General features: G+C 33.6%; 1 protein-coding gene across 1 annotated transcript in view; it reads left to right on the forward strand.

Moving 5' to 3' along the window:
- HFM1 (helicase for meiosis 1) overlaps positions 1-18,571 on the forward strand; it is a 39,332-nt gene extending 20,761 nt beyond the window's left edge. The window contains exons 19-38 of the mRNA XM_059822072.1: positions 2,029-2,109; positions 2,740-2,831; positions 3,698-3,804; positions 3,895-3,942; positions 4,158-4,255; positions 4,341-4,472; positions 7,466-7,551; positions 8,542-8,625; positions 9,658-9,815; positions 10,530-10,633; positions 12,123-12,278; positions 12,705-12,800; positions 13,220-13,338; positions 14,157-14,239; positions 14,405-14,514; positions 16,689-16,787; positions 17,250-17,310; positions 17,569-17,674; positions 18,076-18,224; positions 18,505-18,571. Of these exons, the coding sequence (XP_059678055.1) occupies positions 2,029-2,109; positions 2,740-2,831; positions 3,698-3,804; positions 3,895-3,942; positions 4,158-4,255; positions 4,341-4,472; positions 7,466-7,551; positions 8,542-8,625; positions 9,658-9,815; positions 10,530-10,633; positions 12,123-12,278; positions 12,705-12,800; positions 13,220-13,338; positions 14,157-14,239; positions 14,405-14,514; positions 16,689-16,787; positions 17,250-17,310; positions 17,569-17,674; positions 18,076-18,224; positions 18,505-18,571 (2,036 nt within the window). The remainder of the gene's footprint in view (positions 1-2,028; positions 2,110-2,739; positions 2,832-3,697; positions 3,805-3,894; positions 3,943-4,157; positions 4,256-4,340; positions 4,473-7,465; positions 7,552-8,541; positions 8,626-9,657; positions 9,816-10,529; positions 10,634-12,122; positions 12,279-12,704; positions 12,801-13,219; positions 13,339-14,156; positions 14,240-14,404; positions 14,515-16,688; positions 16,788-17,249; positions 17,311-17,568; positions 17,675-18,075; positions 18,225-18,504) is intronic.
- The last annotated feature ends 4,959 nt before the right edge of the window (positions 18,572-23,530 follow it).

Below are 23,530 nucleotides of genomic sequence, written 5' to 3' on the forward strand. Positions count from 1 at the left end.
GTATTGTTTGCTTGTTACCTGAAATTTGGCCCTTATGGATTGAATTATTTTGCTTAGGGGCGTCAAGGGAAGACTTGCAGTCTTTCCAAGATTTCTATGCATTAAGCATTCTATACAATATCAGTCGTATCTCAGATGTATGGATTCAGTAGATCCTCTTAAGAATTATTTTGCTATTTTAATTCTAAATTTAGTTTTAAAATTTGCATATGAATAGCAAATGCTTAACTAAGAGAATGCAAATACATAATTAAGAAATTGCACTTGCTCTTCAAGTGAGCAGTAATGTGAGAATGGGGTATCTGACTTTACAGATACCAAAAAAAAATTTAAAAAAAACCTAGCAGCACCATGTTTTTCTTGTAATACTGTAAAAATTACTGGAAGACTACTTTTAAGAGGCATTTTTTGCTAAGACTTGAATAAAATCCAATTATTGAATTTTTTTAAAATATTGCTTTTTAGTGATTTACAATTCCATCAGAAAACATACAGCTGACTAAATAGCTTGGGTATCAGTACGTTTCATCTATAAATATGAAAATAGCATACAACTCTTTTTTTTTTTTTTAATTTGAATGTAAGTTTTCTAGTAGATCCAAAATAAGTATTAATAAAAGACTACTTGCTAAGATTGTAAATGGAATTCTGCAAATCTACAAATGCAGTTTTCTCTCTTCAGTGAAAGTCCTCATGTCCATCATAATTTTATGTATTTGTATACTAGACTATATGGAACTTAAATATCTGGAGGGAGGCCTGGTACGTGAAAACATAAACTGATATATGCCCTGAAATTTGTAGAGCCAATACTTGAACTCCACTTACATATTTATTAAATTTTACACAGTTGTGTAGAAAAATTTGTGATTGATGTTGGGCTTGGTGGAACTATGCTGAGGCTGTTTATAGTGTAAGGGTTTCAAGGACCCATGTCCAGGAAAATACTTAGTATATACACTGCTGCTTGAAGTCTCCAAATATGAGAGACATTGACTGTGACTTGCAGATGGGAAAAAAAGGAGTACTTACTAGTAAGAAAAGTTACTTAGTTCATATGTTCTTTCAATTGTTTTCTACTCTTTCCTGTCTGTTAGATCAGGACATTTCTATTTTTGGAATGTAGGTTGAAAGGAATGGAGGGAATGAAGCATGTTATTACCTAAATAAGCCTTTATGGGAGAAGGCATGGTTTGAAATCACCTCTACAGATAGTACTAGGGTAGAAGGGTTCACTTACAAATGTTTTTTAGGTGTGGATTGTATTTCCTTGAAGTGCTCTGATCTTAAAAACAACCTCTTTTTGAATTTCTTAAAGAAATTAGCTACTTTTCCCTGCACACATGAAATATTTTGTAGTAATGTATATAGTTAGTTATGTTTTCATACATTGCAAGTGCAATGTGAATGATTTCTGGTTGCTGTGGGAACTATCACTTTGAGTGCTTCCCAACTTACTTTTAAATTCTGAACGTTGTATTAATGTAATTTTTTCCTTTTAATTACTTTGGTTTTGAAAGAGAGAAAACCAAAACACTTTGGTCATCCTCATGCAGATACCTGACTAAATAGGTTTAGTGAAGACAATACAAATGCACTTTATACAGTATGAAAATTTCTGACGAAGGATTCAGAAATACCTGTGGATATTTGAAATTTCAACCATTTAAGTGTTAACACTCTAGCGGAAATCTTTTGTATAACTGCTGTGGGCTCTCTGGTCGGTCATTCAGAATTGAATATGGCAGCCTACATTCCATACATCTAATTTCTTTTACTTTGCTACTTTTGCTTTCCTGCAAAAGAGTTGGTTTGTCCTGTATCAAATATCTTTGAGTGAGCTTTCCCCAGGCAGAAGTTACCCACCAACTTTAGCAGAAGCAGACTCATATTCTAAAACCTTTACTTGAGTTCAGTGGAATTACTTTGGTATACATTCATTGCAATTTGATGATGATGTTTCTGGTTTGTACAGAGATAGTTTTTCTGCATGTACTAAAAATACATATATTTTCAACTTGTCGACAGAACTGTGTTTGAAGAACTTAAATGATTTATCATCTTTTGATTTGATCAGGATGGATGAAGCAAATAATTTCAAACCAACAGGTAACACTTCTTTTAAATAAACTAATTTTCAGAAGTGATGTTGAGATAGTAGTGAACTACAAAGGGTCACAACTATTCTTGTGACCCATTAATAGGAGTACACAAATGTAGCAGAGAGTAGAATCTTGAGAGATTGTTTGACTAGAATATATGAGCAAGTTTCTTTAACAAATCATGGAAGTTCATTCTTTTAATGTTGAGCCATGAATAGATCTTCTCTTGTTGCTGGAAATTTCGTTGCAGATTAGGAGAAAATTACAGAATATTATCATAGAATAAGTGGCTGTGACACAGTGCAATGAAGGACAGGTTTTATCAATACCTGCTCTTCTCTACAATCCTCTGCTAGAGGTGGTTGGCTTCTCAGCAACCACAGTTCACAGTCTGGTATATTAGTGTGAATTCATCTCCATTGGAGAAAACTGTAACTGACACATATTTCTTTCTGCCGCTCTATGATGGGGTCAGTAATATCCATCAGACAGCTGGGGGCAATAACATACTGAGTTAGTGGTGGTAAATCTCATAGAGCCCTGTAATAAGAAAATTTATTCAGTTTTGTGACTTAAAAAAAATACACTAAAAAAATACTTGGCATATTTATTTTTAAGGTATATTCTTCTCTTACAGAGACTGGAAGATTAATGGCATGGTATTATATTGCATTTGATACAGTGAAACAATTTTTCACAATTAAAGGAACAGAGACTTTAAATGAATTGGTAATGTAACTTTTTAAAGAAAATTTACGTATGTTCAATTGATTTTAAACAGAATCAAAGATAAGAAGCAGAAAGTTTTATTTCTTTTAAAGAGCTCAGGCTTTGTTTATATAAAGTATAAAGTTTTAGAGAATACATCTAAATAAATTCCATATGGATTATTTTTGAGGCTTTGTACTCTGAGATCGTTCAATTTCCAACTCTTTCTCCCCTCACTAACCTTGCTTATGAAGATATAAAGTTACTGAAGCTGTTCTGTTTATGTATTAAACACTGTTGTTTTTGTGGTTTAGTAGTTATTTTTTATTGCAAAAAACAGTTGCATGCAGAGCAGATTTTACTTTTAAAGGAATGATGTTGTCTTTCTGGTTTAAGTCATTTTCCTGTGTCAGATAACAGGTTGTTATTGCTATTTTTAAGTCACAAAAGACATTTTGTTTTCAAGCAAATGCTATGGTAGAACACATTAGCCATGAAAAAATGGAATGCCGGTTCTCCTATGGCTATCTTTGTTATTAAAGTATGAAGAAGTAAAGTGAAATACATAACAGATAGCAAAAACTATTTATAGTTGCCTCGTATGTCATAAAGTGTTAGCAGTGTAGTTGATTTTTGGATAATTTCAAGTGGAATAGTAATCTAAAAACTGAAAGAAAAATCTTCCCCTTTTTATTATATAATAGCCTTTATAGGAAGATGAAAGAAAGTTGGTCAGTATTAGAAAGAACTGATTGACCATCTTTTCATGGTCCTGGTGTTGAGACAATAAAAAATTTTTAAAAGGATTGTATTACAAAACAGTTGGAAAAAGTGGTAGAAAAAATGGCAAAGAAAAACAATTAATAAAAAAGTTAAATTGTTAACAGATTACAATGATCTCCAACTGCACAGAATTTCTGGATGTCAAGTTAAGAACAAATGAAAAGAAAATATTGAACACTTTGAATAAAGACAAGGACAAAATAACTATCAGGTATAAAAAAGAAATACATTGAGAAAGGAAAGTATCTTTTTAGCAATAAATAACATGAGTAGCAGAAAATATGTGTATTTTCATGCATAGGTTTCCAATGGAGGGGAAGATAAAAACAAGAGAAATGAAAATAAACTGGTAAATATTATATTGTGTTGTTACTTTTTATTGAAAAGCTGTAATTTTATGGCTGTTGAAGTCCCTGCTAAAATTTGTAACATTTTATAGAGGACCAGATCTTGCATTTCATTGTTTCTATTCTGAATTTTCTTTTGTTTTCCACTAGAAACTTTTATGTTGTTATATTTTGCTTACGGTATGGCTTATATACCAAAAAATACTTTTTTTTCCAGTCTTATTCAGGCTCAGCTAGGATGCATTCCTATTCAAGACTTTACTCTGACACAAGATACTGGCAGAATATTTAGAAATGGCTTAAGAGTTACTAGATGTATGGTAAAATCTAATCCTTTTTGGTACATATAATAATAAGCTACATTATATTTGATTAATACAAGTCAATCTTATTTTTACAGGGTTATCTGACTTTCTGGCATCATGTAAGAACAACTTTTCTGCTTTATTAAACGCTTTGATTTTAGCAAAGTGTTTCAGGTGCAAACTTTGGGAAAATTCACTTCATGTGTCTAAACAATTGGAAAAAATTGGTAGGTACTAGTCAGAAATTATAAAGGTGTAATCTGATACAGAATGAAAACTCATAATTAGCCTGCTAATTTCTGGGGTGTCTGGTTACATAATTAAATGAGTCTCCTAATTACTCATTTGCCACAATTGAGTACCACAGTTGTCAGAATAGTCTGTCATGATAAAAGTAGAAGTAATCCATTTAGTAATTTTCTTCAGGCTTTCAAAGTATTTCAGAGTTGTTCTTTTTTCTTAACGTTCATCTCAGTATCTTGGGCATATTCCACATTTGTGTGATTGCTTATCTCTGACTAGGGGATGCCTTCCTTTCCAAACAGCTGTCACTGTAGTTCCTGTTACTCATATGCATGAAAGCCCTTTCATTTGCATTGACACTGATAGGGTCATGAAATAGAAATAAATCTACTGTGCATGAGATTCTTATACACATAAGGATCACAAGTTTCTAATAATCTTCCTATCACTGTGTATCCTGTTACTGGATGAACTTCTGGATGGAAGTACAGACTTGTCATAATTAATTGAAAAGGAGTTCAGAAATTTTGGAGTCCTCTGTATTACAAAAATGTAGTTATACTTGTTTGAGGTAATAGTATAGCCTACATCCTGCTTTGATGTCTGGTCTTACCATACCTTCATGCTTTCAGAATTCACTGCAGTGTTCTCTGTATTTCTTCTTTAAAGACACATCTACTCTGTACAGAATAGTATAGTACAGAGATCTCCAAATTAGAGAATAGCTAAGCCAGAAGATCCACGTGGTACAGCACATTACAGACCTTGCCAGCTCAGGTGCAGAAGCTGTATTGCTTCATTCATGTGAATTCAGAGCAAGGGACAGGGCTTGTTAGTTTGTGCGCAGCACAGTACAGTGTGGTGGGAACCCATTTCCACTACTTTTGGATCTGTGCTGATGTGCACACGGTCATCTGAGGAGTCTGCCTCATGTTCAGCATTTCTAGGGGTTTAGGATGAGTGGAATAAATGTGGCACTTGCAGTGTCGACAAATCCTTTCCTGCACACTTTGTTCAATAGAATAAAGTCAGTTTTAGATTTTAAATAACAGAAGTGCTATATATACATATCTTTGTCCTGTTTTCCTTTTTTTTTTTTTTTTTATTTTCCCGATGCTGTCATTTCTTTGTAACATGCTGCAAGAGCATTGCTAACTTTCAAAGTTCCATTTGTTCTGCTCAGAGGCTTCTTTTGAGCCATCTGCTGACAGTTCACTCTCTTTTCCTGAATCAAATACTGAATTGATGCCTATATTACAATGTCTGATTCTTGACCTCTGTCATGCTATGGCAGCTAAGCCTATTCTATGTCTCTGTGAAGTTAAGTGAATTGTTTGAGCTCACAGAAATTTACTGATACCATTTAACATATTCAGAAATCTCTAATTTTTAAACTCTTATCTCAGTATGTTATTTTTTGAATCTTAAAAAAGCCTTAGTAATCAGTATTTCCTTTCTAAGAGTTGACTGTTCTTTAACTGATATTTGGCCTTACTGAGATTGAGGATTCAGTTGAATTCTTACTGCATTTCTACAACTATTTCAGTTTGTTACTCTTGTCCAGTAATGATGCTCCCTCTTGTTGCTGTATGATATGCTTGATTTCTGTTTGCTTGTTCTGACAGACAGAATAATGATCAGTTGCTGTACAGGATTTTACTACCTTTACTACTTGTTCAGTTTGATTTCGACCTTCATTTTTTTCTGGGTCAGAAATAGGTAACGACAAAGAGAAAAAGTCTTATTTATATCTCGTGTTTTCTTCACTGGTGGAAACCCTTCTGGCATTTTAGGAATTAGGACAAAAGAACTAGTTTTCAGCTTCACTTATAAAGAAACAAGGCAACAGTTCTAACTGAAGTAGCTACAGAAGTAGTAAGTGAGAGTCTTCAGACTGTTTGCAGAGCTTCTGCAAAGGAGAGGGGAGATGGTAGGAGATGCTTTCCCTAAGTCAGACCCAAAAGGTGTTCAAATACACATAAAAGGATGAAAGGTCTCCTGTTTCTCTAAATCATTACATTCTTGAGTTGAAATGAGTCTTTTCTTATAAGATTGCTGTAACGTCTTCCAAGAAGCAACCTAAGAGTCTCTTGAGAGACTCTTTTTATATTTTTATATATATATATATATATATATAAAGCAAGCAAACTCTTTACCAGTACTTCCCACTTAATTTTCAGATCTCTTTTACTGTTTCTACAGAATTATGTATGAAGAATCCACATACTCATTCTAGGTATTTGGTACTATCTTTTATCTAAAATTTCTGCAGGTATTGTAGTAGGCTGTAGTTCCACGTAAGGGAAATGTCTTTTCATGTGCTGTGATGACTCTAAATGTCACTGGAAGTTTGAAAGAACTGAGAATCACAAAGAGAAATAATATTGTATGTGGAATTCCCTGACAGTGTGCTTTTGTGGCAGATAAAGCCATGGGAAAATTTTTTGCTAAAACTACAAAGACTCCTAGAAGATTATTATAATTTTTTTTGAGTGAATTTCATTATTAGCTGGCTCAAAAACATTGAGATCCTTATGACTTTAACATAGTTAAATAACTCCTTGGATAGGGAAGACATTTCTGAGACAAAGAATGCTGTGTGATGTGTTTTTCATCATATATATAAAGAACGCATTTCTTGACTCTTGTAGAAACTGATCTAAAATCTGTTTTATGCTAGAAAATATAACTAAAATTGTCAGTATTGAAATACTGAATGTTTTCACGTTTGATTTGTATTGCATTTCTTTTTCTCCTTACTAATGGATAACTGAAATTAAATAATACTAAAATATTTAATCAACTGAAAAGAAATTTAGTGATTTGCTGGGCAAAAAGCTGGGACAAATATACTATAAAATTATTTCTGCTTTGGTTTTACCTGCTGTCATGCAGTTGTTGACAATACTTTGAGATTACTGATTGTCATTTAACAGTATAAAACTTTTTCATAAAACAGTATAAAAATTTTTCACAGGTGTATCACTGTCAAACGCTATGGTAAATGCTGGGCTGACATCGTTTAAAAAAATAGAAGACACAAATGCAAGGGAACTTGAATTGGTAATGTATTATTTTGTACGCCGATAAATAGGATAAGGAAAATATTGAGTTTTAATACTGTTACCAGTAAAAGTGGTATGGTTAATACATATCTGCTATATGATTGCCAGCAAAATTGAGTGCTTTCACTCATTTATTCACTTACACTAGTGAATTAAAAAAAATACGTGGCTACTGCTATTTTTCCTTTGAAATGTGTCTGATGATTTGTTCTAGCAAATTTAATGTGGATGATTTCACTGATTTGGCTGGTTTTGGAAAGTAGTTGCTTAATTATGTAGAATTTAATCATTAACATGGTTTGAAACAAAGGACAATATGCATTTCCCTTTTAAGGAGTGTTAGAAAAAATGTAAAAGGGAATATGTATTTACAGTTTTCTTGATGTATGTTAATGATGAGCATCCTGAATTTCCATTTTGCTAGTTTTAGTTAAAGATAGCCATGGAATGAAATTAATCTGAATCATCTATAAAGCACTTCTTATTTTAGGGAAGTTAGATTTTACCCAAAGACAAGTTCTTTGGCTCTTAGCTTCTTTTCTGATGAAACTGTTTTTCCAGTGTTCTGGAAGATATGACGGATTTCTAAAGGAAATTAATCTTACCTGGGTTTTTCTTTTTTCGCTTCAGGAATTTGATTTCTCTTTTTGGCCCCTTTTGCAGTTTTCCTGTCATTTGTTTTGTTTTGACTAAAGCTAGGGCAACGTAGAAGAGTCACGTCATACAACACCTGAGTAGTCAGGTTTTGAGGTCCTTGGCTAGTACATTGGCTGCGACCTGAACAGAAGTGGTAGCAACATGAAAAAGTATTGGAATTTTCTTCTGGTTATGTTGCTATTCTGGACATCACTGACAGTAGAGAACCAGGAGTGAGAAAGGATTTTGTTGATAGCATAATTACTCTGGTGACTTTGATTCCTTGGATTTACATTTCTGTTGGCATCTCTCATTAGCTGAATGTATCAGAAATCAAATTAAATGTTTGCAGATTTTAAACAGACATCCTCCGTTTGGAAACCAGATAAAAGAATCTGTTTTGCACCTTCCAAAATACGAAGTTGACATTGAACAGGTAAATGCTTTTCTATTTATTTTATTGTTTTATGCTGGTTATTACTGAATGAAAGAGCAAGTACTGACTTTAAGAAATTTTGAGCCTTTGCTGATAGAAGATTACACAATATTGTGGCCTCCTTCCACCTTAGCATGTATAATCAAACTCTTAAACATTGAAGGAGAGCCTTGGAATAGACATTCCCTTTAATAGCATTTTATGTTCCAGATGCAAACCAGTATATTCTACATTCTAGCATTATATGTGAGTCTGAGAGGTCTCTTCTGTCTTGAATATAAACAAACCCTAGAGACAGAAAAACATCCATATAAAACTTACTGGAGAAGCATTAACTCATGCTTATTTTCTGTGTCACACTTAGGAATACAGAGAAACAGTATATTATTATGTTAACCTAGCTGGTGCCCTTTCAAAGGAAGGGTGCAATTCCATGTGCAATCAAGAGCTTTGACATTCTGATATGCTTTTTCTCTTTAAACAGATCACATAGCCGCTCTAACTTTCTGAAACACAAAATGTGAAAAATAGCCTTAAAGTGTCTTGTGAGGCTGTACAAAGCTACCTTTGAAGTTAAAAACTCAATGAATGTGTGAAATACTATTGTTATAATGATCAGTTCTATTTCAGTTTTTCATTTGACATAATACCAGATGAGTATCTCTAAAGTTATTCACAGAAGAAAGATTTAACAATTATAAATACCTTATAAAGGAATGCTGGGATGCCAAAATATACCTAGTTTTCCTCTTGCATCTTTCTCTTTGCATTGAACAGAGCAGAGTTTTTCAAGGGCTTAATGTAGACTGTCTTTTATTCTCAATACTTAATCAAATTTAGGATATTCAGCTATGGGCAAGTTAGTATTGTATAATAGTGTCTCAGAACAACAAATAAAAATTTTACCACAAATTGAAATTGCTTGAATGAAGCTTTTGTGCTTGTATCAACAGTTAAAAATTTATGGAAGGGCATGTATTTTACTTAGCATATTTTAGCAGTTACGTCATCTTCTATATCATTTTTTCCTAGCTTCCAAAATACAGTGATACGTTGGCTGAAATCTTAGTAACCGTCAAATTAACAAACTATGAGCAGCTACAGACAAAGAGAACAGCGACAGACTTTCACTATGTTACATTGGTCATAGGAGATGCTGACAACCAAGTCATTTTTAATCAGAAAATTATGTATGTATGATCAGGCTTTTTTGCCTCACATCTTTTAAAGGTGTTGGCTTTTAATCCTTTCTGTGACTTGCAGTTTTTGCAATACTTTCTACTGATGCCAAATGATACAAAATTATTCTGTATCCTACAGCATTTTCCAGTCACTGTTGTCATTTAAAATGCCGCACAAGTTTCAAAAACCCCCAAAACATGCCAGTGTGCTTGTCAGTACAGAGAGTATGTGTAAATATCTGTACAACACTGACGTCATATGATGGAAGTCAATAATTTCCACATAAATATCAAATAAGTAAAATACCTATTAAAAAGATACATTCTCAAGTTGTTACTTACTCTTATTAGCTGTATTTCTTTAATTATATCATATTGTCAAAACTGTTTTTCACTCAGAGATGGTATTAAATTCTCCAGTTGGCTAAGATATGCTTGGAGCAAATGGGGAAACAGAAACAAAATCTTTTCCAACTGCGTGACCTTTACGGGGGTTCTGGCTGAAATCTGGCACTTTTGGCAGAACTGAAACTGATCTGCAGGATCCTGCCCCTCTTATGGGTATAAATCATATATTACTGGAAGATTAGTCTTAGGCCACTTATCAAGCAAAATCCAAGAACTAAGATCAAATAAAGGCTCTTTCACTTGGTTACAGATGCCATAGTATACAGTCTTGTTTTCATTGTCCATGTCTAACAAAACTTTACTGATACATTACAGGGATTCTGTGCTGCTCAAAACTGGAAATTGGATGAAGAAAATTGAAGTGAAAAGAGCTCTTAAATCAGAGGACATTAGTATAAATTTAATTAGTTCTGATTATGGTAGGTTGATTGGTCTCCTTTTAATTTACAAACAACTTCATAAGAATTTTGAATAAATTATTAAAACACTTTATATCAAGCCAAAAGTATAATAAAATGAACTGATCCAGAAACAAAATTCTATTACATGTTTTTTACTGGGTTGAGTATTACCTAATAGTCTTATTTACATATCTGTTTGTTTCATTTACTAGCATATACTAGGTGATAGTATTTTGCGCTGTTGATACAGATTAGGATTCTTTTTTGCCCTTCGCCTTCAAGTTGAATTAACTTTCAATAGGGATGACCTATCAGCTTGATAAGTTATTTATGCTGGGAAGAGCTGTCTTTGTGAATGGTTAGGTTTTGCATTATGATAAAAAAGTGTTAGATATGGATTTGTCTCCACTTCAGTAGGAAGAAATTTCTACAGTGGAAGATTTTGTGCCTTAATGTGTGTAGATTTAAACATTGGTCCCCTCAGTGTCAATTTCCGTAGAATTGGAACTATAGCAGCAGATGAGAAGAAACAGTGATGACCTTGAAACATGGAACTTTGAAATACAATTTAAAAATAGACTGGCTGTATTAAATTCTGTCATCATGCCCCACCTGTAAAGAAGATTGCTGTGTGCTAGATTAACTGAAGTATATTGGGTGCTTCCATGATGAACACTGAATATTGAAACTATTACAATAATCAAGCCTGGAATAATCTGTATTTCTATGGGTAAGCCTGTGGCTCAGGAGAAAGGAGGTGTTTCTAACCAAACAGAGATGAAGAAAAAATTGTCCTTTTATTACTACTTCGCTATATACAAGTTGTACTGAGTTTGGTAAAACTCAACACAACAGTTAATTTCTCTGAAATTGGTAACACTGAAGTTAGACTAAAAGCAGGTCTTCGTAGTCTCTGCTTATTTTAAAGTCTGCTTGTTTCAGACTTGAAGGAAATCTCTCATTTTTTAAAAGCCTGTCTGGTTTTCCAGCAATATTTGCCTAATATAAGACAAAAGTACTCTTTTTACAAATGGAGTTTCCCATAGTCTCATATGAATCTTGGTTTAATTAGAAATAGAACCATTATTAGCATTCAACTCCAAAAGTAATATCAACATAGCCATTTTAGGCCTTTGCCAATACAGAGCTGCTGATACTCCTGTAACACAGACTGTAGTACAATTTTAAGGTTAAAATTATATTGGCAGTGCAAAGCCATAGATAAATGTAGTTTTAAAACAATACAGAAAAATTCCGTTAAAGGGACTAATTTTGTTACTCACCTAGTAACTGTGTCTTTAATTCTGAAAATGTGTGGTTTTTTAAATCTCAGTCATAAAGAATCCATTCATATAATAGTGTGCTTTTAATGGTACATTATCTTAACAAATTTCTATGATCTTTTAGTAACGTTTATACTTTCATAAGCTCTTTAGAAAACTGAAGGCAATCAGCAGTTTAGAAACAGTTTATAGCCATTTTAAATATTTTTGTCTTTTTTTCAAAGTTGGCCTTGATATACAGCAAGCCTATACAGCCTTTTATTTAACACCAAAAACAGTGGGAAGCAAAGTAGTTACAAATGAAAAACTGAAAGCGGAGTCTTCACTTGATATGTATTATGGCTCACCACAAAGTCTGCCAGCAGCAAAAGTAGATCCAGGTAAACGGTCAGATCACATGATCTGGCTAATACCAAAGTCAACAGAAAATTTAATTTTGCTTTCAGTAGAGCGCTAATCTTTATTTATCCATAGTGTTTCTTTCTCAAGTGTAATAAAAATACAATGCTACTGCTTCGGCTTGTCAAGTACTACAGTGCAATTCTTTGATGAATTTAAAAGTACGAAAAATCGTGGGTGTTTGGTATCTAGTATTACTGTTTGAATTTGGGAATGTGGAAGTGCCTCTGTTTTTCGGTAGCATTATTTCTTTCCAATTACATTGTTTGAGCAGGCCAAAGTTTTGTTGAAGGCAGCAAAATTCTAGTGACCCAGATTACTTCTAGCTCATCTTTTAGTGCATGAAGTACTCTGTCAACAATACATATGAAATAAAAAATTAGCATTTCTGTATTATACTCATTTAGGAGGCCAATCTAAACAAGAGATTACTTACAAGATATATGGAAACAGAGAATGCAACCATCGCTGTAAAAATAAAGATGTGTGTGGACATGACTGCTGTGAGTTTCATTAAATCTGTTTCTGTTACTTTTAGACAAATATAATTTAGAATAGCTTCATTTATACCAATGGCTACATTAACAGAAGCAATATAAGCAAGAGAGTCAGGCCTGTGTTGTTGCTATGATGCAGTCATAAAAGCAATAATAAAAAGCTTTGTCAATAACACTTTTATAGACACTACAATGATTAATAATATTTTTCAGAACATCTAGCATATGATTTAAGAGCAATGTCAAGCTTGTTACACTTTTATATAAGTATTGGTGTGTTAAATCTTTTAATTAGTGTGTTAAATAATTTAGGATCTTTTAATAGAAGATACTAAGCTTAGTGGCAAAGTTTCCATTGATCTGGAAAGAGTTAGGATTTATCCCTTCTAAACTAATCTGAAGATTATTTTAATTCCTTTTCTCAGGTAAAACTGGAGTACCTCCAAAGTCTGAGATGAATGGAGATTCAAAGTTTTCATTGTACCTAGCTGATTTAAGGAGCAGGAACTCAATTTCATCTGTACCCCCAGTAAAACGGTTAAAGGTTCATTTGAATGCAGTCAGCCATTGAATAGATTTATTTTAATCTGTTACGTCTTTGTATATATTGTTTGCAGAGAGAATTTTGTACCTAAATGTGAACATTCAAGTTTGTCTTTTCTGTGTGGCATGCAAAAAGCAAAGAAGTACAAATGTACCAAAGGTCCAGGAATCTTTGAGAGGTTCTGCTGCTGTTTGTTTGCATGTTTCTGTGCATGTACTCTTTGTTTTTACTTCTATGGCATTTGATAGATTGTGGTGGGTGAGGTACAGAGGCATCACTGGAAGGTACTGTATTGTGACTTGAATGAAAACAAATAGTGGTATTTATCAGAGTAATGCTCCTAAGAGATCTTTTTGCATTGACAGGTAGATCCACTTGTTTATAAGAAAACCAACCATGTTAGTTTTTAACCTCTGAAAGATTTCATGGCTTACACTTTATCCCTTTGAATGTAGTACTAAACTAGTTCTTTCTGAAGCAAGAATGGCTTTTGAGATATTGGAGTGTTTTATTTCCTCCTCACAGTTCTGTTTGCCTGTTTGTTTGCAATAGAGAATGATTTACCCTATAGCTAATACAGATGAGAGTTAGTGATAACCAGTCTGGCTTTGCCAGAGTACTCAGAGAACTCCGCTAGAAGCATGTAATTCAAACATTTTTAACTGATTGCTTTAGATAAGCAGACATCAGAAAGATTTTATATATGATCTTTAAAAATTATGCTAACTTGATACAGTATTAATGATGTCATTAAGATTGTTAAAAAACAACGGTTTTCAATATGTGTCTTATTGGTTACAATAATTTGCTTTCTTTAGATGCAGATGTTAAATCAAGTTCAAAATGTGGATCTCAAACAATTTGTTTTTACACCTAAATCTTTGTTGCCGGCATTGCCAAGGTACTGATTAATATAAGTAACAAAAAAGAAATCTGTTTTATTTTAGATAGTATGTTAAGTTGTAACAACTAAAAACTGTTTTCTGAATAAAATTATTTTGCAACTTTCTGCAACTGTTCTACTGACATGTCACTGATTTTTTTTAATTTTTTTTTTTTTTACTAGGTCTAGCAATAAACAGACATCTTCTTCACCTTCAGTGGACCAGGTAGATAATGTTAATAGCTTAGGAGGATCTCAGAAACAACTGCAATCCTGGAATTATGGAAAGAGTAGTAAGTTATTGCTAATGTTTGAAATTATGATTTTCACTATTTTGATTTGAATATACTTGTAAACTCAAATTTGCTGAAATCACTACAGCAACCAGTATAGCATTATAGAACACTGACTGTATAGGGAAACAGAGTGGCCTTAATTGGCTTTCTTTATGGTATTGGTAAGAACTTCTCACATAGATCTAAGCATCTAAATGTACCTTTAAATAAAACAGTAATGACTAAATCAAATATATGAGGATCCAAATCTATAAATACTTCCTGAAAGGTACAACTGTAATGTATTTCCACTGAAGCCACTTGTAATACAAGAGATATTTTACCCCTATATCTGTACATTTTCTTCTTTTCCCTTTCTGCTGGAAGAAGTTAGTGAAGTATGAGGTTTTGTTTGGTAGTTGACAAAATGTGACCATTCAGTAACTGAATAACTGGTAAAACATCTCTGTCTGGAAAAAAATGTCGTCCTTCTGTTTCTCTTCCACTGGGAAGGCCACAGATGTTTTTACATTTGGTGTTAAATGATCAGTCTTCATGATCAGTATATAACTATGATGTTCTCCTCACTGCATGCCTTTGACTATTGTATTTGGTGACAGGAGATTGATGTGAATCAGCTTTTGATTAATTTGGCTAGTAAGTATCAGCTCCAGTGTTTAGGTCGTACTCAGACATGTAAGAAACACTATGCTGAAATGAATTGAAACGTTTTTCAGTTTATACTGCTGTAAATGTTGGCAGCTATATGGCATAATTTCATTTTTACTTAATATTTTGACGATGGGATTGTAATCCTATTCCTTTAAATTAATGTTTAGTATTTTCCTGCCATACTAATTTACCTGCTATAGTTGTTACCTAGTCTTAAGATGGAAGACTGTTGCATAGCCATATCATCAGTTGCTGGGGGGGGCGGGGGGCAGGCAGTTAGTGTATGATGTGATTGTGTTAAAAGAATGAAGTCATGGGAAGACAGATGGATATTCCAGTATAGCTATAGTCTATGCTCAAGAACATCTTGAGGCAAATCATACAGGATCAAGGGGACGTAGTAGATATTGCTCACTAAAAACCATCTACATTGTATAACAGCAGAAAAGGTAACCTTGGCCATATTGATTGGGCCAGCTGCATTTCAAAAAATGCACCAAAAATAGTTCTAATGAACTAAGGCATCAGTTCATATGATTTTTATAGGGTTAACTGCATCTCTAATATGGTATCTTTCCATTCCATACAAAAAAAAATGTAGGTAATTAAGAATATACTGTGAAATTGTAGTAACCTAAACTTATAATTTATTTAATCTATGTGTCTGTGCAATAATGCACCATGCTGACTGTGCACATCCAAAATTCCAATAGCAGTGCCCTCCTGGTGTTGCCAGTGTCTGTGGAACAGGACTTTTTATTTGAGCCTGTCCTGTTCCCCCTGTATTGAAAAGGAGATCTGGGTAAAGGTTTCTTAGGCATGTTAGGGCCATGACAACAGAACGAAGATTCCAGCACTGTCTGATGGTGGATAGTAGTATGGCAGAAAAGAAATGTAAAAAATAAGCAAAGAGAATTGGATTAGTGATGAAAAGAGAGAATACAACAAACAAAAGGGAAAGAGAGTAAGAGAGGAAACAGGAAAGTTGTCTTTGCACCAGAAAAAAAGTATTTTAAAGCATTGACTATCACATTTTAATTAAGAATTTTAACAACAATGCTTGAAAATGTGTTTGTCATGGCTAGTTCTTAGGCATTAAATGTATGGGAGGAAGACAGCATTCAGAGTGTTTTGGAAAACTGTGGAGAGAAGAAAGGACTGAATTAAAAGTTTTAAATTTGGAATCAAACAATGCTTCTGACAAAGGGAAAGAATGAAATTGCAGTCATTTTTATAAGGCCTGTTTTTCTAGAATCTACACTGAGTATAACTTTTCTCAAAATAATGCTGAGGAAAAAGTGCATATGTGACAGTCCTCCTTTCGATAGATTGAACAACTGGTCATAAAACATAGAACAGTTTTTGTTGTGCTTGTCCATTACAAATGCATTACAGCTTTCTCTTGGAAGCATTCAGTGTTTGTGAGTGAGAAGAGCCAAGAGACAATGGCATAAAAAAATGTTAAAAATCGTTAATGCATAACTTGACTGATACAGATAAAAGCAGATCTTGTTTTTCAGATGCTTTGGATGTGGACTTTGAATGGAGAGATGATGTTTGGGATGATATTGATGATGAGAAATTAGTATTTGCTAGCAACTTTGCCAGTAGAGAATTAGGTAAGGTTATTTTAACAAAATTCTTTGTTTCCTACATACAAATTATTTTACAGGCTATTATTTGAGAATAATTTATTATAGTATACAATGAGTAGAACTACCTGAAATTTTTTTGGTTAATCGACTTGACTGCCAGGTTTATTACTCTCCCTTGAATGTCACCTATATTGAGACAAATCTAATACAGAAGGGAGAGTTGAGAAAGTCATAATTAAAAATATTTTCGATGGCCTGCAACTGCATATTTATTAATTTATCTGACTGCTTATCTCTGCTTATCTTTACATTAGCCCAAAACCCACAGAAGAAATATTTCAAGTGCTAAGACATTTGAATAATTTTCAAACTATTATTTATTATATTATGTAAAATATTTACAAGGGGTTTTGGCTGTTTTGTGACTCAGTTTTTAAAACTTTCATTCTTATATGGAACATGGAAATACCTGCCTTCAAATTCCAGATGAGTGTGAACCACTTTGCCAGTATACAAGAAGCAAAGCCACAAATGACATTTCAAAAGAGTAAGCATTATATGATTTATTACAATTTTATTCAGTTAAAAATATTGTCTGTATTTCGCATGTGTCTGTATAATTAAACGTATAGAGGGTTGTTCACTCATAAAAGTGAGTGAAATTTCAACTTTTAAAAGGTATGAATTGTTGAATTATTTCAATTTTTTAAGTCTGGAGGGAAATAAATAGAAAATCCTGAACTGAAAAGTAAATAATTTTGCACTTCTGTAAAAATACTTAAATTATTCAACTTGATATTTTCAGTTCACGCACTTTACAAGATGAGACCAATATTCAGAACTCGGTTCTTTCTGTGGTTAACAGCACATCAAAAGTGAATTTATCTGTACAGAGTGGAAATATAAATACGGTGAGTAAAACTATTTCAATAACAGAATTTCCTATAATTAGAGTATTTCATGTGTAAATATATTTACCATATCTGACTTATGAATCAGTTTGGACATACTGAATTTCTGAACCTTTCTGTGTTGTCCAAACACGCATGCATCCTGTGTTCAGTGTGATATTCATGATTCAAAGAACTAAGACTTGAATTTACTTTATATAGCATGACTTCAAAACTATTTACTCAATTTGATTGTGATTCTGCAAGTCATCCGGTATATAATTAAATTTATCGTGTGCTTGGTCTTTGTCAAATACCATAATATCAATATAAATATCTGTACTACATACTACAACAATCTGGCTGTTTCTCTTTTGGTTAGTTATTTTAACCATATACACTTTTTAACATTTACATTGCAGTTCAGTTTTGAAGAAAAAAAGCATTCAGATCCTTCCCAAGAGCTGAAAAACGTACAGTGTTCTTCGATCTCAAAAATAATCTCAGACTCTTCTAGAAAAGAGGATTTTTTTATTTTCACAAAAGAAGAGGAAAAAGAAGTGTATCCCGGGTAATAAAAAGTTATGTATGTTTTTCTGTTGGCTCAGTGTTCCAGTGCTTAGTTCTTCATGGAACACAGACCTTTAGGCAATGTGTTAATTTATAACATTCATTATAAAAAGATGAATTTTCACAATAATAGTAGCAATTAACTTTTCTTAGAAAGAAAAATACTTCAAAAATTATTTTGCTTGTCTTGGTAGCTTTTGACTATACTTTGTACAATGTTCCTGATTTCATAGGTTTTGATATATCTAATCTAATTTTTTTGTTTGCTTAATTTTCATTAGATATCTTCTTGATGATGAAATCAATGATGTCAAGCCCTTTCTTGGAATATTTGATGGCATTTTGTAAAACATATAAACAAAATACATTGCAAGTGCTGGGGGAAAAAAGTTAACAGCCATTTTTACAGAGCGACACCTTCAAATCCAGTTAAGATTTCTGTTGTATACCTATTTACCAATAGCTGGATTGCTGCATAGAGTAGATAACAACAAAATTGATGTCTAATTTATGGAATTGTAGGTATATTGTCTTATTTTGAAAAGTAATTAAATATTTGTTTGTTGACCTTGCTGTTTCCAGGATTACAAAGAAAAATATTGGAATGTTTCAAAGGAGAACAGTTCTCAAACTGGTAAAGTAAAAATCACATAAGGGAAAGTAAGCTGTTTATTACATGCCCTGCTCACAAGTACTCTTTAAATGAATGAAAGACACTTTCCTCAGAAATTTGTTAATGCTTTTTGGTTTTGTCTTTCAGTTTCTCTAATGCTAAATGTTTCATAGCACTGATTCTGTAAAATAATTAGATTTACAAGTAAAAGTAATAGAATGGTTAGTTATTCTAGGCTATATTCCTTTTTACAGTGCTATCAAACTGTTAATAAAAAAGTGCAACTTCTTCAAGCAAATGTGTTTCCAGACTCTCAACAAGCAGTTGTAAAATGTCTGTAAACAAGATTCTAAAGTTGTGTTTGGCTGTTCATTTTGACACCCAAGGTCATAAAATGGACATTTATGCATCCTAGTACAGACTTAGGCAACCAAGCATTGGATTTGGATATCTTCTTATAGCTCTAGTGTTTGAACAGTAGACCTTGCAAGTTCAATAGTTAGAACTTAGATATCGCCTAAAATCCAAGAGAATGTTAATTTTCACTGTTAATTATTCAAAATGTGTGGAATTAAAATGTTACAATCACACGTGGAACCTTAGCTGTTTGTTCTTCCAACATTGTTTGTGGTGCAACCAAATGTAACTATGGTTTGCTGCATTACCTGGTTGTTATTTTTCTCAGACAATAACATTTTACCTGACTCCAGTGTTTCCTTATGCTCTTGACTGACTTTCTGATACAACTCTTTCTCCATATGAAAGAATGCCCTAGCACAAGCAGTCTCAGAACTCACCACTCGATGTGCTTTTGACTGTGCAAATTCCAGCAGGCCCAAGCTTATAACTCACTTTACTATACCTCAAATATTTCATTGCATTTCAAAGTTAGTAGTATGTCAGATCTGGTTTTGTCTCAATTTTTTTTTTTAATTAAACTTCCAAATGAGGTAACTCAGAATTACTATACTAGTGCTATGTTTAGACCAGCAGTTCTAGTCATGTACATCCTAGTCACCTCCCATTTTTGTGTCAGGGTGAGATTTAAGAATGCAGAGTGCCAAATGTCATTTTAGGTGCCCCAGAGAATCTTCCCTCAGCTCTATCTACCATGCCAGAAGGGCACGGGTCTTCTACGTGGAGAGGTTCCAGGTCCTGTAGGGCATCTAAAATGGTACTTGATGCCAATGTTTAAGCACCTGACTCTCTCCCTGCTGCTTGAAATGCACAAATTTTTTTTCCAATTTATAATTCATATTTACATAGCATTCTTTAATTGCCTTTGTATCCTGCCTTTCCCTGGGGTTTTAGCTTGCAACAACTAATTGAGCTGTTCCTCAGTTTCTTCAAGTTTGACAAAAGCTTTTACACAGCAACACAAAGTAGAGCTTCAAACATGAAAAATAGGAGAGGAAGGAAACAATATAATCTTGTGATTATATAATTTATATAACCTTGTGATGATAGAACTTGCAACTTTCCAAAACCTCACTCATCGGCTGGTTGCTCAGGCCTCACCTGAAAACCGGGGATGCTTCTGATGGCAGGTGCTACACTTTTTCCTGCTAGTCTGCATGAAGCTCCTTCTAAAGTTTCTGAACTGTAAGGTAGTGACTGTAGTGTAAGTTGATTGTGCTTAGGTCTTCATAAAAATTAATAAGGAAAGCTTCTTTTTATTTCTCTGTACTAAGGAAGTATATTTTCGAGATGTGTTTTGGCACCGTTTCTACACTGAAGGTGTATTTCCATTTTTCTGTGAAATATTTTGGTAGTTTATATAATGTCTAGAAAGTAATTGACATTATTGTCATTGTTGCTTCTTTTTTTTTGTATACTCCAAATATGACCCCTTTTTTTTAGTTGGTTTATAGGAGTAGGTTTGTGTCTAGACTATTACTTCAAAGAAAATTATCCTTGCAGGCAGGTATTTTATTTTCCTCTTAGTTTTCCCCAGTGCAGGAGTTCAGTAGTTACTATCGGGTTTCTTCAAGATTCAGGATGATTAATTTTTCTGATACTGTATTAAAATTTTTTCCTTTTGATTTTTAAAAGGCTTTGATTTCCAATTTGATGCATAGTCAGAACACATGATAACAAATGCATTTCAGTACTTTCAAGACTATTCAGAGTACTTTGCAGATGGTTTATAAGATCGTTTCTTGTCTCTGTTTTTCATAAGAAATCAGCATCCTGTATCATCCTTGGAAAACTACAAAATTGTGCTATTGCTGCTGACAGCATTTCACAGATTTCAGAATATAAATCTCTCAGTACTGCAATGTCTTTACAGTAATATTGAACCTCTGGTGCAAAAACATTTTTCTAGAGGTAAGTGCTTTATTTGGCGTTGTTTTGCTTCATTATTCATATTAGCTCTATGACTCTTTAGTCTAAATCACTTTCAGAAAAACAGTTTGAAGTACTTACATGCGGAAGTGTTCTCTATCTCAGGAGAAGGAATGACTTTTCTTATGGTAGCATTTGTTGTTGTTCCATTTTTCAAATCCTAATAATTGAAAGATCAAAAGTGATAACCATAGTAGGTCTCTATGGCAATAATTAATTGCAGATGATACACAATGACTATACTTCAAAACAAATGCAGACGGAAAGAGCAAATTGACTGCAGGATTAGAAAAACCTAGTCGATTCTGATTTTTTTTTAAATTAAACTTCCAAACTGAGGTAACTCAGAATTACTATACTACTGCTATGTTTAGCCCAGCAGTCCTAGTCATGTACATCCTAGTCACATCCCAGTTCTGTGTCATGGTAAGACTTAAGAATGCAGAGTTATCTCCTGCCCATCACCATCTTCTGATTTCCATGGAAATGAAATGGCTCTCAGGCAGGAACAGTGGTGTTAACTCCACAGATGCTTTACATGAATGACCAAAGGACCCAAAGCCCAGGTCATGCCCCAAAAGTCAAGTATAGACATAGTTATGAGACCTGTCTAATTTTAGTCATTTAACTACTCTCTGTGTAGTCACTAGAAAGAGGCAGACACTGTCAGAAGATGATTCAGATTGTAAGTGGGCTGAATTGCTCTGTGGTGCAGCTTGCCAAATTACCTGTGATGAAAGTGACCACATACAGTTAGCATGGAGAAGCTGGTGTGCTGTAAATTCACAGCCAGGCTCACTGAATCTTGCCTTTCTTGTGCACAAGACGCCTGGGTTCTTTTATCCACATAAGGATCCAACTTTTCTAAGGTGAATAGTCTTATTTCCGTACACCAAAAGGTGACTGTGCTCCACTGATGTTGCTGCATGCAGCTTCCTTTCAGGTGCTGCCCAGATGATAAAACAGACTAATTAAATTCAACATGATAACGTCAGACAATTTCACTAAGCTACTACCAATAGATAAGACACAGACTAAAATACATAAAAACATTGTTGAAGTCTGAAAGGATCCTTGTTTTTAATTCTGCATAGAGTTGTATCATTAAATGAGTGGCTTGAGTTTGAATCAGTGGGATTGTCCAAGTAATTCTTTGGGGATACAGCAGAATGCCACAGACTTTAGACTCAGGATGATTCTATAAAATTTACATTATAAAAATACTGTTTCCCATAATGGAGTAGTGAAAGAAAATTCAATGTGACAAGAAGTCAGATTTTACTATCTTACTTGTCTGATTCTCTGTAATAAAATACATGTTCATACCTGCTTTTAATTTAACTTCAACTTCCCTATATGCTTCCTTGTCCTATCACATATATTGGTTTCAGAATATAAACTGAGGTCAACCATATCTGTGCCTGAAGAAAATGCAGTATGCATTCAAAACCCATGATCTTCAAAAATTGTTAGCAGAAAAATAAGTACAGTGTTTAAACATGTTGCCAGACACGTTTGTGTATAAGATACATTTATAGCATATACTGTAAATGTATTGTGACATCATTTAATTGTATGCAGCATGTCTCATGGTCATTTTAATTACATAGACTTTATTCATGTATTTGAAGACTTTAATGGGTTAAACATTACAGTAATTGTTAAAATAATAATGGCAGTTGCGACAAGTCAGACTCTTGTTATTTGGGTGTGTTTTTACTTAGATACACCTTCACAGAATAGTTACATGAGGTATAAAAGTTGTCGCTCTTAAAGGCAATCAGCATAATGATAAAGAGTGAACAGAAGTCACCATATGGAACCAATAGGCACCTGAAAAATAGTTAAAATCAGTCATTTTGCAGAGCACAAATACCTCTCTAAGGCATCATTATGACAGAATCTGTGGTATCTCTTCTAAAAGAAAGGGTATCTTGTGTTACCTCTTTATGTCACCCCTTCCACTTTTTATATAGAAGCAAGAGAGCGGTATCATGTCAATTGTTTTACTGACAGAATCTTTAAATTATAGCCATGAAATGAGATCCATGAATGCCTGGTTTGGTTTTTTTCTCTAGCTCCTTTGCTTAACAAGGAACTAGAAAAGGAGGTACTAGTCAAGGTAAAATTCACTTCCTGCAGAGGACTAACAACACTTTGAATTTATTGAAGGCTTACATGAGAATAAGCTGAGGCACATAGTGTGCTGATAGTTTGCAGTGATGAAGTCCAGCTTGACTGAAAAAAAATCAGGTAGAAAAAGGGCAGTGGATTTATTGGCTGCTCTTTATTCAGCTGAGATAAGTTTATTCATCTGAGATAAGGGTCAACCCAGTTGAACCATGTTT

This window comes from Gavia stellata, chromosome 10, assembly GCF_030936135.1.
Source record: "Gavia stellata isolate bGavSte3 chromosome 10, bGavSte3.hap2, whole genome shotgun sequence".
NCBI classification, from domain to species: Eukaryota; Metazoa; Chordata; class Aves; order Gaviiformes; family Gaviidae; genus Gavia; species Gavia stellata.